Source organism: Grammomys surdaster, unplaced genomic scaffold, assembly GCF_004785775.1.
Source record: "Grammomys surdaster isolate TR1022 unplaced genomic scaffold, NIH_TR_1.0 167, whole genome shotgun sequence".
NCBI lineage: Eukaryota > Metazoa > Chordata > Mammalia > Rodentia > Muridae > Grammomys > Grammomys surdaster.
In genome coordinates, this window is record NW_021604615.1 from 8,074,745 (window position 1) to 8,090,982 (window position 16,238).

Sequence of the window (16,238 nt, forward strand, 5' to 3'; positions counted from 1 at the left end):
TCAGACATTTTTTAAGGAAAGGGCCTGAGACCTTGGAGGCTGAGAGAGAGGAGGTGGCAACAGGGTAGGTCTGTGGGCAAAGTGGCAGTCTGTGTGGGTCCCTCTGAGCACCCCTGCCCCTTACTTCATCTCTGAGATGCCTGACCCCAGTGGCTGAGGTGCCAAAGACACTTGTGTTGTGATGGAAATCACGGAAAGGCTTTAAACAAAAGAGTGCTCAGTTCTTAGTAAAAATGTCCCCTGGGTCACTGAAAGACATGTCTTTTTCACACAGAATAAGAATAACTTTAATATAGTTTGTTTTGATGGCATAGAGACTGTGGTTTCAGAAGCACAAACTGGAGATGTATCATGCCGGGTGACCAGTGTTACACTGATAATGGACCCATAGTTCATACTGAAGTGCAGGACAGACAAATGATCACAGGACAGACATGCGGACAGATGGGTTGCCCCTTGATGGTAGCCGGACTCTGGGTTCCCGTGTCAGCCCCACAGCTACGATAGAATTCCAAACATGTGAGCGTTCAGTACAAAGCTGGTGATACTCAGGGAGTGCTGGGCAGGAGCACTTCCTGGTGTCAAGAGATGGGCGGTGGTGTCAGCTCTGAACCAGCAGAAGATGTACAGTCAGGAAGAGTGGTCCATCCGTGGCCACCCATCTGACAGGTGGACACCACTCCCTTCTTACTTCTGTATTGTAAGTTTGAACTCCACCTTCCCTTCATAGGGGTCGTGGGGATTGTTGAAGGTCACGTGGTCTGCCAGGATCTTGCACACGATGAGGACTTGAGTGTTCTTGGGGACATTGAGGAGCTTGGCTGCCACCAGGGGGTTGCTGTAGTGGGGCTGAAGCAGAAGCACAGACGAGATGCTTGACAAAGCCCTGATGTTAACAAAAACCAGGCTAACTGAGGAAGGGAGGGGCAGGCATAAAGGACTCCTCTGTGGGTGTGTCCTGGGGGTCAGGCCTGTCTGGCCCAAAGGAGCCCTTGGATCACATAGCTGCTGGCTTCTGCCCACAGAGCAGCTAGGAACACAGACTCTCGGGACACACTGACTCTCGGGACTCCAGATGGCAAACAGCCCATGAACGCAACAGGGAGAGAAAAATCACTTTGGAGGGATTCTCAGATGCCAGAGGATGTGGGAAACCCTGCACCCTAAGGGAATCAGGCTGATAGCCATGGCTTTTAGAGGGGTGCATTTTTAGATGGATATAAGAAGTGTTTAGGACTGTCTAAGTCATGCCTTTCTTTTGTTCATTTTCTTTGTTTCTTCTTTGTTTGTTTGTTTGTTTCCCAAAATAGAATCTCATGCAGCCCAGATTGGCCTTGAACTTGCTATGTAGCCAAAATGAGCTCACAATCCTCCTGCCTCCACCTCCTAACGGCTAGTGGGATCACAGGTCTGTGCACCACTTTGCTCTGCACTCCCCTTTTAAAAAAAAAAAAATAGAAAATGGCTTCCCTGTTGCTAAGTCTGAGGTAATTCAGCAAATGCCCTGGGGCAGAGTGAAGCAGACCTACCTGTGCTTTCTTGCCATAGTAGGGGAAGTAGTGGAGACTGAAAGTGCCATTGGGGGGATAGTATTCCACCTGCAGGGGTTCAGTGTCCTTCCGGGGCTTTTGGGGATCGTCCTGAAGAGAAGAGGCCAGAGCTGAGTCTGATAGGCACTGGGGCAGATGTTCAGTTGTGTAGAAGTCCACATGTGAGTTGTGTGTGTACCGTGTGTCACACACTGGTACCAATGCCAATGATCACACAACACGTATTTACATGTTAGTGCAATAGGGTTAGCCTTGCCTCTGGTCAGCTTTCGTAGTCAGGGCTGAGAGCCTAGCAAGAATGTAATTCCTCAAAATGCCGAGCCTCAGGCTCTCTTCATCCCACTTGTCCCATCTTAGAGTCCCGGCTGAGCGATGGAGCCGGGGAAGCAGGTGTGTGCTTGTTAGCATCCGAGAGGGAAGCTCTGACAAGCCCAAGACCTTGTCTGCCTAAGGCAGGTTCAGAGACTCGGCAGGTTTCTGGAGTGAGTGTAAATACATGTTCCTAGGATCTCGTTCCTTTCAGATCTGCCCAGTGAGTAGCTTAAGCTCAACAAGGAACAATGACCTCTCAAATCTCAGGTTCGCTTGCCTATGGCAACAACAACAACAACAATAATAATGATGAAATGAAGACCATGCCCGAAGCCCTTGGGACAGAGCTCTGGGGCACAGATGTCCCCTGGATCACTTATGGACATGCCCTTTTGATGTATCAGCTGGGGCTCAGCTCTGAAAACAAGCCTTGGAAACATTTAGTGAAGGCTAAGTCTAGTATTTGATATTGTACTGAGACATTTTGTAAGAGGTTTCTCTGAGATCCATGCCACCTAAGTAGACATGCCGGACCCCGTTAAACAACTATGCTGTTAGTGATCTGGAATATTTTTGTAAATACAAAATAGAAACAGTGTAGAAAGTGGGTCACTACATCAATGCCGGGCTTTCTGAAGCTGAGAAGCTTCACAGACTGGATGAGGGGGGAGTCATGGTTATAGCATCATCCCTCTGTGTCGTCACTCCTGGTAACGGCTAACGAGGTGACAGTTGTCATGTTTCCAGGGTTAACTTGGGTCCCATCCCCTGTTCCACCCCTCCCAGCCCTACCCCACCTCACCCTACCCCTGTGCTCACCTGGAAGGTGCAGTCCACTCGGGGAGCTGTGTCGTTGCTGGGGAGGAACTTGACAATCTAGAAGAAAGGGTGCCATGTGACCCTGATGTGCAGGTGGACACTTGCACATACTTCTGAGCCATTACCCCATGATACCACAGTGGAGGAGGGCAGCTGGCAGTGGTAGACCTTAGGTAGAGGGCCCTAGTCACCGGCACCATGCCCATGCCTGCTGTGGTGATTAGCAGCCTTCCTTGCTGCAGACCAGATCTACCTACTGCTCTCAGTGGTCCCCACATTCTCACGTCCTTACTTAGACTCCTTGAGCCTCAGTGGTGTCTCCTGAGCTCTGTGCAGGAGTTGCCTTTGGCAGGAGTGTCAACTGGGACATGGGCCTGCGGAGTCCTGATCCCAGCTCACTTGCCAGGCAGCTCTGGGGAGACCTCACAGCCCCGGGGCTTCATGGTTGGTTCGTTGCATGCGTGTGTGGTTTTCTAAGGTTCCATAAAGTAAAGTAGGCAGTGAGGCCAATTGGGCTGTCGTCTGCCACTTGGTCTCTTCAACAGTGACCTTAGCCCCTACCGTCTGAGTGCTACTCAGCTCTCCTGCGTTTCTGCCTCTTGCTTACTGTGTCTGTGTTCTTAGGGCATTGACAGGACTTGCTGTCCCTTGGCTTCTGATACCACCAGAACCTCAGTGATCCTGTAGGATGGACCCTGAAAGATTCTTGTTTCTGATGCAGAAGGAGCCCATGTAGAATACCTCAGCTTCCCCAGTCTGAATCTACAACTCCAGACCCCTGCTGGCTAAGATCTCTCATTAGCTCCGGGTCTTATTTGCATAATATTTAAAGTTATAGGGCTGGCAAGACTCTGTCTGGGTAGAAAATTCTAGATTTATATTTAAGAGCAGAACATGATAAATATGTGTGGAGTCAGAGTGGGGGGGGTAGGTGAAGGGCCCAGCCCCCATGGGTGAGTGTGAGGAGGGTCCACCTCCAAAGCAGGACCCTTGTAACTCACCCTGTTCATTTTAATAATGAAGCACGGCTTCCCCTCCTCGAAGCCGAAGCTGGGGTCCACCAGGCCTGAGCAGTTTTGTAGCATATCCGCAGTGAACTTGCAGGAGAACTTGGTGTGGTTTGGAGCCGCAAAGCTCTCCTGGAAGAAGTACTTGTCAGATGTGCAGTTGATGCTGTCCTGCTGGGATGCTGGCGTGTAGCCTGTAGAACACACACCCTCTCAGCAGCTAGCCCCCACACGGTTCGTGGAGAGGGTCCCGGTCCCCAGTGACCCTCTTAGGAGGCAGACACGCTGCTACGTTTGTGGTCACTTACCTGCTAGGAAGCTGTGGAGGGTGTGGGTGAGGCCGGCCCAGGAGCTGTTTTCAGAGACGTTGTAGGAAATCTGCAGGCCTCTTTCCCCGTATGTGTCAGGTCTCAAGGTGACCCCTGAGAGGAAAGAGCATCACCTAGATGTGTTTCTCCAAGTACTCACTTACCCCAGCCCTTGGCTCTGAGGTTGTTTAGACTCACACAAGCACCTCGGGTGGAGTCAGGTCCTCGCCTTCCTTGGTGGGAGCTGTAAAACAGACTCCCTGTAGCTGAAGAAGCTTGTCAATAGCACTCTAAAGAAGGGCCCAAGGCCTCTGAGGACACCAGGCCTGGGGCCCAAAGCCTCTGCAGAATGTAGCACAGTGGCCACAAAGGCCTGTCCTGTGTCTGAGACTCTGGATGTCCAGGCCCAACAATAGTGACATTTGCTCCATAGGAGACTCTGAGCCTGGGGCAGCAGGGGTGGGTATGGGTGGGTCATGGGGAGGATTGGTGCAGTGGGTGCTAACCACTGGGAAGGGCCACCTAGCCTGCAGGTGGGTCTCCAGGGGAAAGGCTTCTGAACACACATCATATTTTTCACTTGGGAAACTCAACCTGTGGCTCACACTTTTAATCCCAGCACTTGGGAGGCATAAGGCAGGCGGATCTCGGTTTAAGGCTAGCCTGATTTACATAGAGTTTCGGGATGCCCAGGGCTACGTAGATTCTGTCTCAAAGACAAAGAATAAAAGGTTTTTCATTTGGGGGCTGGGGAAAATCTTAATGTTTAAGAGCACTGGCTGCTCTTCCAGAGGATCCTGGTTCGATTCCCAGCATCCACATGGCAGCTCCTAACTGTATGTAACTCAAGTTCCGGGGCATCTGATGACCTCCTCTGGTCTCTGCAGGGACTAGGCACACATGTGCTGCACAGTGGGAGGAGAGAACCAACCCCCCCGCCCACGGTCATCTTCTCCACTGTCCACACCTACAGCCATACACTCGCGCACACACACACACAAATACTGTAAAAAATACTTTAAAAACACTTCACTGATTGTCTAGATGCAAAAGCATTTTGATGTGTAAAGAGTTCTGTCTTAAGAGAAGGAGAGATGTCGGCGAGTCACGCAGTCCGCTGTACATCCGCTGGCAGCCATCTTGGTTCTGCTAACAGACAGGATGCCAGGCCTGCGAGCTCACTGTTCAGTCTCACGCGCGAGTGACGGGAGCCACCCTGGCCCTCCGGCTTTCTCTGGTGCTGGTGCACACTCTCCCGAGTTCGCAGCAAGTCACGCATTCGTTCCACAAATACCATGTGACCTTTGGTAAGCTATCACATGCTCGGCCTGACCCTTTCATGTTGCTGGCTTTCCTGTTTCAGTGAGCCAGGGCTTTGCTGCTTTTATGGGTGTTATGGAAAGAGCAGCTGTATGGGCCTTAAAGGGGAAAGGACTGGTTTTTTACGTTTCTCAGCCTCAGACGGCTGAGTTTCCTCTCTTCTCTTTTCCATCCCAGGAACTAATGAGCTAGGGGGTGTTTCCACCCTAGATCCTTCTCCTGGGATCACCAGGCCTACTCCCTGCCAGCAACCTCTTGTGGACCCTCCCAGATACTCGCCTCTGTGTGCATACGTATATAACATGAATGCAAAGACTTCTTGTCTCTGTGACCCTCCCCCTGAAGCCACTCCTATTACATAAAACTAGACTTTGCAATTTGGGGTCATCGTTCCTCTCAGGAATCTGTGGGGACCCCTGTCCCGGGTGTAGGGAGAAAGGTACTCTGCTATGTCTTGTTGTCCCAAGAGCATTGCTGAAGCCCTCCTGATGCTTACCTGGTGACTTTAACTGGTCCTGGTAGTCTGGGGTGTAGGGGTCAATGGTCTGCATGAGCACATAGATACACAAGGCAAAGAGCCCGGTCATGACCACGTAGAAAGCTGCGTAGTACAGGCTGATCCACACTGCGAAGAGAGAGTTGAGAGGAACCACCTGAGCCATAGCAAGGTGCATGGCACAGAGCCACCGCTTTCTCCAGCTCCAGCCCCAGCACAGGTGCTGCCGTGTAATGTTCTCACGATGCTGTCCCATCAGCACCTCTACCTAGTTCCAGAACTTTCTCACCCAAGCGGAATCCCTGAGCTCTTTTGCACCCCCTTACCTGCACTCCCTAGCCCTGGAACTCACTCCAGAACTACAGGCCACGTGCGTGACCTTGTGTGGCTCCTGTCACTGCCCTTGCACATTAGTGATAGCTCTGTGTGCTTGGTATACTGATCACCATAGCCATGGCTCAGCAAGGTTGGATCCCAGAGCCTATCCTTCCGTACCCTGGAGTTCCTACTGTTCCTCACAATACAGGAAGACAAAGGCAGCTGCTGGCTAAGGAGATCCCCAGTGCATGATCTGGTTGGGTAGGGCTGTGGCTGGGTATGTATCCGTTTGTGCCGAGGACCTGACAGGAGTTTGGGCATGCTGGGTGGGCATAACTCTTGCAGCTCCCAACACTGTTGCTTCAGACATCAGGTGCAGAGGAGCCATGATTAGCAGCCAGTATTCCAACCTGGATGGTTCCAACAGGATGTGAGCCAGGCTCCATCGGCTCCTGACAGCTTCCCAGGTGACATTCCTTTCAAGTCTGATCCACACTCCTCTCCGGCACAGGCTTGGACTTGGGATACTATGAAGTGCCCAACTTCTAGCCATGCTAAGAAACATGCTAAGAAATGTGCTGGCAGAAAAAAAGTCTTTTGTCTTGCCTTTGACTTTGGCTTCCTGGGAAGATCTCTAAGAACATGGGTGCCCCTTCTGAATGTATCACCTGGGTGTGGCTTTCTCTCAGCAAGTCATTCTCCAGTGACCCCCCCCAAAAGTGACTAAAGAGCAGGCCTAAGTCAGTGGGGATGAGAGACAGTGGGGAGGTCACAGACTAGGAGCCAGCTGTGGGACCAACAAGGCCTCCCTAGAGGGCCAGGGCAGCAGTGGCTTGCCTCAGAACTCTGGCTCCATGGAGACCCTGGACTCTTCTTGGGTTTGGCTGTTGTAGCATCCAATCGCCTGGCCCTGTGCTTATAGGATTGACAGGGTTGTGCATCCACTTAGCTGCATGGTCTACAGGGATGAATGTACAAGCATGTTCAGAAAGGGCCAGCAGAGGGACATTTCCCATTGGAGGGCTGACATGCTCACTACAGTTCCCACCTGTGGTCTCTGACCAACTCATCTACCTTCCTGGGACCTGAGGGAGGAACCTCAGCTTTGCTGCTTGTCCATCCTCCCTCACAGGCCCACTTACTGACTTATCAGCTGTGAGCCAGGGCTCAACATCTCCAGATGAGGGACCCCAGCCCTCCCACCATCAATACCTATTCCTCATGTGAGCCATGCCATGAAACCTCACAGCCTGAGAGCCACTGTTAGTAAAAGTTCCATGTCACACAGAGAAAGCGTGTGACCCAGGTGGCAGGGTGTGTCCCAAGTCACTGAGATTTATGCTGTTCTCAGTCTGTGGTCTCTGCCCCCATTTCCTCTCTGCATGCCTCTTCCCCTAAGAGTAACTTGTCTTCTGTCATTTCACTGGAATTATGTTTTCTTCCTGAGGCTGTCATCGCCAGACACGGAGTCCGTGTCTTCTAATCAGGCTGTGAAACCATTCCAGAAAGTTCTGAGTGGCATTACAGTCATCAAGGAGGCTTGGCAGCTACAGTGGCCTACCGTACAAGGTTCCGGAGGGGATAGCTGGCAACCCCCACCCCCTCTGTCATCTGCCGTCCTTCTTCAGGTGACCCACTTCCTGGGATGGTCCCAGTACCAGCTCTGCTTCTGGGTTTCCCACTGGTGTACTGTGTGTTCCCTGTCTTCTCCGTCTTGGAACGGACTGTATTTTCCTCAGTTACCAGGGACTCAGGGATGCTCTCTGCCCTAGGAGGTCTCAGAGGCTTGAGAAGAGTGTACCATATCTCCTTCTGCATGAACAGTCTATGTTTTCCATGTAGCAGTATGTCCAAGCCAAGCTGAGGCTAGCTAAATCATTCCAGAGATGAATCATCAGATCCCACCCTCTATGAATCTCTCATCTCAGTTCCCAAGCCACCCCAAACCCCCTGAGACAGGTCTGTGAGGATCAGCCAGAATGGCCTTTAATTTGTACGCAGACCTGGAGGACCCTGGACTATAGCCCCGTACAGCTGTTATGGGAGCACAGAAGGATAGACCCTGGGACCTGCCTTCTAAGGAGTGAGGTGGCACACATCCTGTGTTTGAATTCTCTAGAGGTGTGACCTGCAAACCCTCACTGAGCCCCTTCATACTGTCTGTAACTCCCACGCCAAGGGTCCTGGCTAACTTGAAAACTGCTTACTCTTTGGGGTCTAAGGAGTACTTCATGTTTGTGGAGAAGTTACTCTGTGAGGGGATATCCTAAGCAGGTGCACAGCCTCCTGTCAGTGATGACTTTTTTTCTCCTACAGTGGCCCCAGAAGGAAGTGCCCCCTACCCCACTTCCCAGGTCACCACAGGGCAGCCATAAGAAAGGAGCTCTGTGGATACACCTGCCTAGCTTACCTAGTCTATACTTAAGAACAATAGCTACAGAGGGCTATTTTCAGATACAATCTGGAAATCAGGGACATCTCCAGATACGCCTGGCGTGTTAGAGTCATGGCAACTATCACGACAGAATAAGATCACTGAAATAAATCCCTGCCTCTCAAATGACCTGAACAAGAAACTACTATCACTTTCTATAACTTTAAAAAAAATTAGTTTCAGCAATAGTTTTGAAATGCTGTTTCTAAATTATGGATGAAGTTAGGGCCAGTCTCCAGCCTGCATGGCAGTCATTTTGGAGTCGGAGCTGCAGTCAGTTCTTCCTGCTGAGAGGTGAGGCATGGCCTGTAGTATATTTCCAGGTGTCCCAGCAGGGCCTGGGTCCTGCTGGCTGCTAGCCCTCTGCCTCACCCCATGCCCCCTCCACACGGCCCACACCTACCCCACCGGGCTGGGGTGCGGCCCAGCATCTGCCCGGTGTCAGGGTTCCAACAGTAGTGCCGGAATTCGGCCATGCGTTGGCTGCATGACTTCTTCTCCTGCAGGGCTGCCATGTCCTCGCCTGCTTGCCTGGACTGGGCCCAGGAAGAGTCCTCTGAGGCTTATAGTCTCCTCTGTATGAGGCCAAAGGCATCAGAGCCTGCTATCAGTTCCTCACTATCGCCTCGATAAACATAAGGGAGGGTTGGGGCTTGTTTGCTATCTGCCCTCCACTGTCCCAGAAGTCAGTTGGTCCTTGGGATACCCTTGTCTGACAACTTAATCTACCCTGATGGCAGCTGAGGGGAAGTGTTTCTGATATGAACAGCCTCTGGGTTGTGCCTCACCTCCCCTTCTGGAGGGAAAACACAGTCAGGCAGGTTCTAGGTCAAATGCCCCAGGCCTGAGACCTGCTACCTCACCACTCAAGTTCTTGGGACTTTGAACTGCTTCCTCTAGACTCCCCTCCTCCTCAAGATGGTGGAGAAGGCACTTGAAGTGTGCCTATAACTACCTGGAGTGGTCCCATAGTCCTGTCCTCAGTATTCTCTCCTGTGGATGGCAATGGGGACAGAGTCACAGAGGGACTGGCTAGAACAGCAGTGAAGGACAGCAGTGAACATAGGCAGAGGTGAACACAGTGCTGTCCAGGAGGGAGTGTGTCTTCAAATCTCTGCCATCAGGATAATGCTCTCCTGCTGTTTGCTGGTCACGGGACTGGAGCACCTTTAAGATTCCATACGTCTGCAGAGGAGCTCCCACTCATGGGATCTGGACGTGTTCTTGCTCAGCTTCTTGTTGATGAGGTTCTGATGTTGGAGCTACAGAGAGGAGGCTCTACATTTCTCATACCCTGGTGGGCTGTGCTAACAGTCCAACTCAGGGCATAACTGCGTAACACAGGGCTACAAATGTCGGATGCCTGTCCCCACCTGCTCCTCTATATGTGTCCCTCTGCCACTACCCTGTGTTCCAGACGGGAAGAGCTCGATAAATTCTCTGAATGTGCAAGCAACTCGAGTTGAGAGCAGGGTCTACTGGCTGGGTGTTTACTTCTGGGAGGGGAGGAGACACCACAGAGGTGACATGTGCTCTGAGCCTTTTCAAGTGTTTCTAAGACGAAGCCCGAGTGAACGGTCACCACCAGGAACTCATTTATTGTCACTTCTACGTAGGCTCTCCCTCCTGGTGACCCATGGGACCAAACTGGCTTCTTTGGGAAGAAGAATAACCCCAAATAACCATGTTGCCTTTATTCTGCCCTACCCAATAGAACTTAATTGTCCCCAGACAGGTACTCTAAAATTCAAATGGACTTACGTTATTTTAGCCTGGATGCTTATAACTTCTCAGTGAACCAGTTCTGCACATCCTCTTTGTCACAGACCCACTTAGGATGTTAGGATTTTAAAAGCAAGTGAATGACAGTGGCTGAGATCTATTTTCAGCCAGTGGGTTTGGAGCCTGTATGTAGGGACCCAATGGTACCTGTCAACCTGATATGTACATATCTACATATGTACACATATATATGTATGTATATACACATGAGAGAGAGAGAGAGAGGGAGAGGGACAGGGAGGTGGAGGGAGGGAGGGGGAGAGAGAGAGAGAGAGAGAGAGAGAGAGAGAGAGAGAGAGAGAGAGAATGAGCGTGCACGCATTTTATATGAACCTGGATCCAGATATGCAGGGCCTGGAAATTGTGTGTAGGCCTGAAGTCAGATGTATGGACACTTAAATTACCTGGGTGGCTAGAGCTGACATGTGTAATACCCAAGTCTGGGGACTGGCAAACAGGGACAGGAAGGTATAGCCGTTGTCTGTTAGAGAGCATGGAGGTGCTCTACATGTGAGCAAAGTGCTGGGGTATTCCTGAACTTTCTAAAGCTGTCTTCCTGACTCCACCTCTGAGCTTCTGGAAGCATGAGTACGGTCTGGACCACACATGGATTGTCAACATGACCTGACCATGTGTCTGTGGGGAGAAGGGGCTGAGGCCTTGGTAGAGGGCAGTTTCCCTTCAGTGTGCTCTGAGAACACAGAACTGTGTGCCCTACCAAACAGCACCAGAGAAAAGAGACCTAGACTTTTACCCCATCTGGAAGTTGTAAAATTCCTCTTTCCTCCACACGTGGTGTTTGAGGCCTGAATAAAATTCACAATGATTTTATAGTGCTGGAAGAGGGAGCCGAAGACATGGCTCAGCGGTTAAGAGAGCTTGCTGCTCTTACAAAGGACCTGGGTTCGGTTCCCAGCATCCACATGGCAGCTTACAGCCTTCTGTAACTTTAGTTACTGGGGCTCCAATTCTCTCGTCTGACCTGCACGGATGCATGTAGTGTGCACTTATATACACACGTATATAAGTAGTGCACTTACATATGTGGGGGCAAAACACTCATACGCATAAGAGAAAGTAAAATCTTTTTTTAAAGTGCTGAAAGGAGCCGGGCGGTGGTGGCGCACGCCTTTAATCCCAGCACTTGGGAGGCAGAGGCAGGCGGATTTCTGAGTTCGAGGCCAGCCTGGTCTACAGAGTGAGTTCTGGGTCAGCCAGAACTACACAGAGAAACCCTGTCTCGAAAAACCAAAAAAACAAACAAACAAACAAACAAAAAACAAAAACAAAAAAAAAAAGTGCTGAAAGGAAAGTGATCAAGCTAGAATCTCACATACAGAAAAAAATCTTTAGGGGTAAAGGAAAAATCTAGACATTGTCAAATGAAGGAAAGGTTAGAGAATGTGCCGCCAGCAGACCTGTCTTCAGAGGATGGCAAGGGCTCAGTGGTCATCCACTGTGTCTGAGAGGATGACCAGGCCTCAGTGGTCATCTACTGTATTCAAGAGGGTGACCAGGGCTCAGTGGTCATCCACTGCATCTGAGAGGATGGCCAGGGGCTCAGTGGTCACCCATTGCATCTGAGAGGATGACCAGGGGCTCAGTGGTCACCCACTGAATCTGAGAGGATGATCAGGGCTCAGTGGTCATCCACTGTGTCTGAGAGGATGACCAAGGCTCAGTGGTCATGTCATTACGTCTGGGAGGCAATCTAGCCAGGCTCTGGTAATGTAGACCAGGAGGACGGCTTCCTGAGAAGCCGCTCAAGCTGTGCTTTGCCCTGAGCCTTAAGCAAGCGGAATCTTTGGTCTCCTTATTCCTCACTTAACCCCGAATATGGTTTTGTATGGGGCTAGGCTCTCAGGCTCCTTGCCTTGGGCTGTTCAAGAGAAGTAGGAAGATTTTTGGGCAGGTCTGGACCTTCTCAAACTGAAGAGAGAAAGAACTTCCTTGAAGTCAGCTTCAGACCCACGGTAACCAGAAATGGAGAGTGGGACCCATGGCTGACTGCGAAGCCCTGTCTCCAAATGAGGCACAGAATGCCAATAGACGGTGTGAGAAATACACCGAGTGTCACCGAGCAGTCAGCCATGCAGGCTGCTGGGAAGGAAAGGTCATATGAGAAGTGACCTCTAATAACCCCTCAGCGTTACTTCAGTTGGACTTTGACCAGGAAGGGAAAGACCCAAGAAACCACCTGCTGCCACTGACGCCGATGCCTTGCATTAAGCAGGAGCAGGAACCACAGAGAAAGGACAGGAAATTAAAAAGATATCTTAAAGCAGATCTCCCACATGCCCCTGCTATACCACTCCTGGTTATGTACCCAGAGGACTCGGCACATCCCAGAGATACCTGCACATCAGTGTTTATTGTAGTTGTACTCACCATAGCTGAGTTACAGGTGCAACCTAAGTGTTTGACAGCAGAGGAATGGTTATTGGATATACACAATGGATTTCTGTCAGCCACAAATTATTTCATTTGTAGGAAGAGATGTAAGTGGATACAACCAAATGTGCTGGCCGGTTGTGTGTGTCCATGTGACACAAGCTGGAGTTATCACAGAGAAAAGAACCTCCTTCGAGGAGATGCCTCCATGAGATCCAGTTGTGAGGCATTTTCTCAATTAGTGATCAAGGGTGGAGGGCCCATTGTGGGTGGTGCCATCCCTGGGCTGGTAGTCCTGGATTCTATAAGAAAGCAGGCTGAGCAAGCCAGGAGAAGCAAGCCAGTAAGTAACATCCCTCCATGGCCTCTGCATCAGCTCCTGCTTCCTGACCTGCTTGAGGTCCAGTCCTGACTTCCTTTGGTGATGAACAGCAATGTGGAAGTGTAAGCTGAATAAATCCTTTCCTCCCCAGTGTGCTTCTTGATCGTGGTGTTTGTACAGGAATAGAAAACCTGACTAAGACAAATGAATTAATACAGTCTGTAGCATGAGCGTGTGCATGCACACACACACCACACACACACACACACACACACACACACACACACACTCCAAGGCAGTGCTCCAATTTCATCCAAAGAGAGAACCTGTGGTATGGCCCTGGGTCCAGCCATGGTGGGATTTGGAATGAGGTGTGCTAAAGGCCTTTCTACCTGGAGATCACGTGTAAAACAAACCATGGGCACATTAGGCTTTAGTGGTGCTATGTAGACGCTATGTTCCATTACTACAGTAAACCTGCAGATCATTTGTTTACAATAGTTTCCATGATTGTTTTGTTTGTTTGAGACAGGGTTTCTCTGTGGCCTTGCTATCCTAGAACTCACTCTGTAGACCAGACTGGCCTTGAACTCACAGAGATCTTCCTGCCTCTGCCTCCCATGTGTGGGGATCAAAGGCGTGTGTCACCATTCCCGGCTTAGTTCCGTGGTTCATAAGAACTGTTTTGTCACAGGTTCCCCTTATGCTGTATCAACCCCTCCCCCCCCCCCAGAAGTGAACATCTTCTTGTGGGGGAACACGGCCCTGCTTTGTGCTCTCCTGTATGAGTCTATTACATTTGTAAATTTAGATACATCCAGTCAGCCCTCTGCTAGCAAATTCCAAAACCCTAAGAGAAATAGTGTGTTATGATATCGTTGGAGAAAGTGTGCTATGGTATGTGTCCTTTGAAATCATCCTCCCCAGTATATATATATATATATATATATTTTAAAATGGCAATTGTTTTTTTAAATTGTTTTATTTATTTACATTCCAAATGTTGTCCCCCTCTCTGGTCCCCCCTCCCCTTTGCCTCTGAGAGGATGCTCCTCCTTAATCCCCTTACCCACTCACCCATCCCCCACCCCTACATCCCCCCTTCCCTGGGGCATCAAGTCTCTACAGGATTAGGCTCATCCTCTCCCACTGAGCCCAGACAAGGCAGTCCTCTGCTACATATGTGCCAGGGGCCACAGAGCAGCCCATGTATGCTCTTTGGTTGGTGGCTTAGCCTCTGGGAGCTCTGAGGAGTCTGGGTTAGTTGACACTGTTGGTCTTCTGTGGGGTTGCCAATCCCCTTCAGATCCTCAATCCTTCCCCTAACTCTTCCATAGGGGTCCCCATAGGTCCCTGACCTCAGTCAGATGGTTGGCTGTAAGTATCCGCATCTGTCTCAGTCAGCTGCTGGTAGAGCCTCTCAGAGGACAGCCATGCCAGGCTCCTGTCTGCAAGCACAACATGGCATCAGTAATAGTGTCAGGGTTTGGAGCCTGCCCATAGCATGGATCTGAAGTTGTGCTTGTCATTGGATGGCCTTTCCTTCAGTCTCTGATTCTTTTTTTTTTTTTTTTTGTCCCAGTATTTCTTTTACACAAGAACAATTCTGGGTCAAAAAATTTGAAGGTAGGTGGGTGACTCCATCCCTCCACTGGCCCCTATCTATCTCCTGGAGGTGGTCTCTTCAGGTTCCCTCTCCCCACTGTCGGGTATTTTAGCTAAGGTCATCCCCATTGAGTCCTGGGAGCCTCTCACATCCCAGGTCTCTGGGACATTCTAGAGGCTCCCTGCCCCCGCCCCCTCCCTAATATTTTTAAATTTATATTTTTAATTCATTTATTGGAGAAAGGGGCGTACATGTGGCAGTCAGAGGGCACCTCAAGGGAGTGGGCTCTCTCCTGCTACCATGTGGGTCCCAGGGATCAGGCTCAGGCTGTCAGGCTTGGCAGCAAGCACCCCTACTTATGGAGCCCTCTCACCAGCCCAAATTACTGTAAACTCTGCTTTCTTTTTAATTTAAAAAATTAAAACTTTAATTCTTATTAGTGTGAGTGTATGAGTATGTGTTTATGGTGTGTGAGTGTGTGTGTGTGTGTGTGTACAGGTTTGTGGAGTTGGTTCCCTCCTTTCATCTTTACAGTTCAACAACTGGTGCTAAAGCAGTTGGACTTCCACTTGATGTGCCTCAGCTAAGTCTCACACCTCTTCCAAAAATGACCAAGGTGGGTCATGAGCTTGAATGCAAAAGTGGAAGTCCAGCCCTTAGAGAAAGATGTGGGGGGAGCCCTTAGACTTAACGCCAAGAAAGTGACCCACAATACAACAAAACAAAACACAAAACAACCCACCACCACCGCCATCACCACCACCAACAACAACAATAAAAACTTCATCCAGTGAAGTAGGTAAAAATGGAAAGACATGCTGTCATGTGCAGAAGACATCTGAAAAGCACTATCCGACAAAGGGCCACATGTGACCAACACGTGAAGGATTCTTCAGACTCAATGCCAAAAACCAAGCAGTCTCCACATTACAATATGGTAGAAAGATACCAGATACCCCAAAGTGGAGGCGGGGCTGCCACACCGGCCTATAGGGAAGCCCTATGAGTGATTCACTCTTAGGAAAAGGCAAATTAAAATCATAAAGAACAAAGACATAATTTCATGTTCAGGAAAATTGGTGGAGCTGGAGATCGTCATATTAAATGATATAAGGCAGAATCGGAAAGACAAGTGCCACAGGGTTTCTAACATAAACAGAAGGTAGATAAAATGGGAACAACAATAGTCCCAGGGACGGGAAGTAGAAGAGGGAACTCTGGGAGGGAAGGCCGTGGGAAGAGGAGGGGAGGCCAGAGGGAGGGGATGTGTTCAGAGAACGTTACACATGTATGAAGTGAAGCTCACCATGTACAGTTAATGTGTGTTAGTGAAAAGCATTACCAGAGTAGGATGACCAACAGGCTCCAGTGCTGGCCAGGATGTGGGTGTCCAGCTCCAAGGGCTGCTGGTGAGAACAGAAGATTGACAAGCTGGAGATCCATTTGTCAGTTTCCTAGAGCGAACACAGAGCTACCCAGATTACACTGTCAGACATTTATCCCGGAGAAGTAGAAATTTACACACGCACAAGCATGCACACACACATGCACGCATACATGCTCACACACACAC

General features: G+C 50.0%; 1 protein-coding gene across 2 annotated transcripts; it reads right to left on the bottom strand.

The window, feature by feature from the left end:
- Positions 1-266: 266 nt before the first annotated feature.
- On the bottom strand, positions 267-9,254 carry Atp4b (ATPase H+/K+ transporting subunit beta). Of its 2 annotated transcripts, none has more exons than XM_028766393.1 (7): positions 8,968-9,254; positions 5,813-5,941; positions 3,997-4,110; positions 3,683-3,882; positions 2,682-2,738; positions 1,530-1,640; positions 267-849 (listed from the first exon to the last, which is right to left on the bottom strand). In XM_028766393.1, exons 1-7 carry the CDS (start codon positions 9,077-9,079, stop codon positions 688-690), a joined length of 885 nt encoding a protein of 294 aa, XP_028622226.1. In that variant the 5' UTR covers positions 9,080-9,254; the 3' UTR covers positions 267-687. The 2 variants fall into 2 exon arrangements, with proteins under 2 accessions (XP_028622226.1, XP_028622227.1); XM_028766394.1 differs by having other exon boundaries at positions 688-849; positions 1,530-1,625; positions 8,968-9,079.
- Between the last annotated feature and the right edge of the window lie 6,984 nt (positions 9,255-16,238).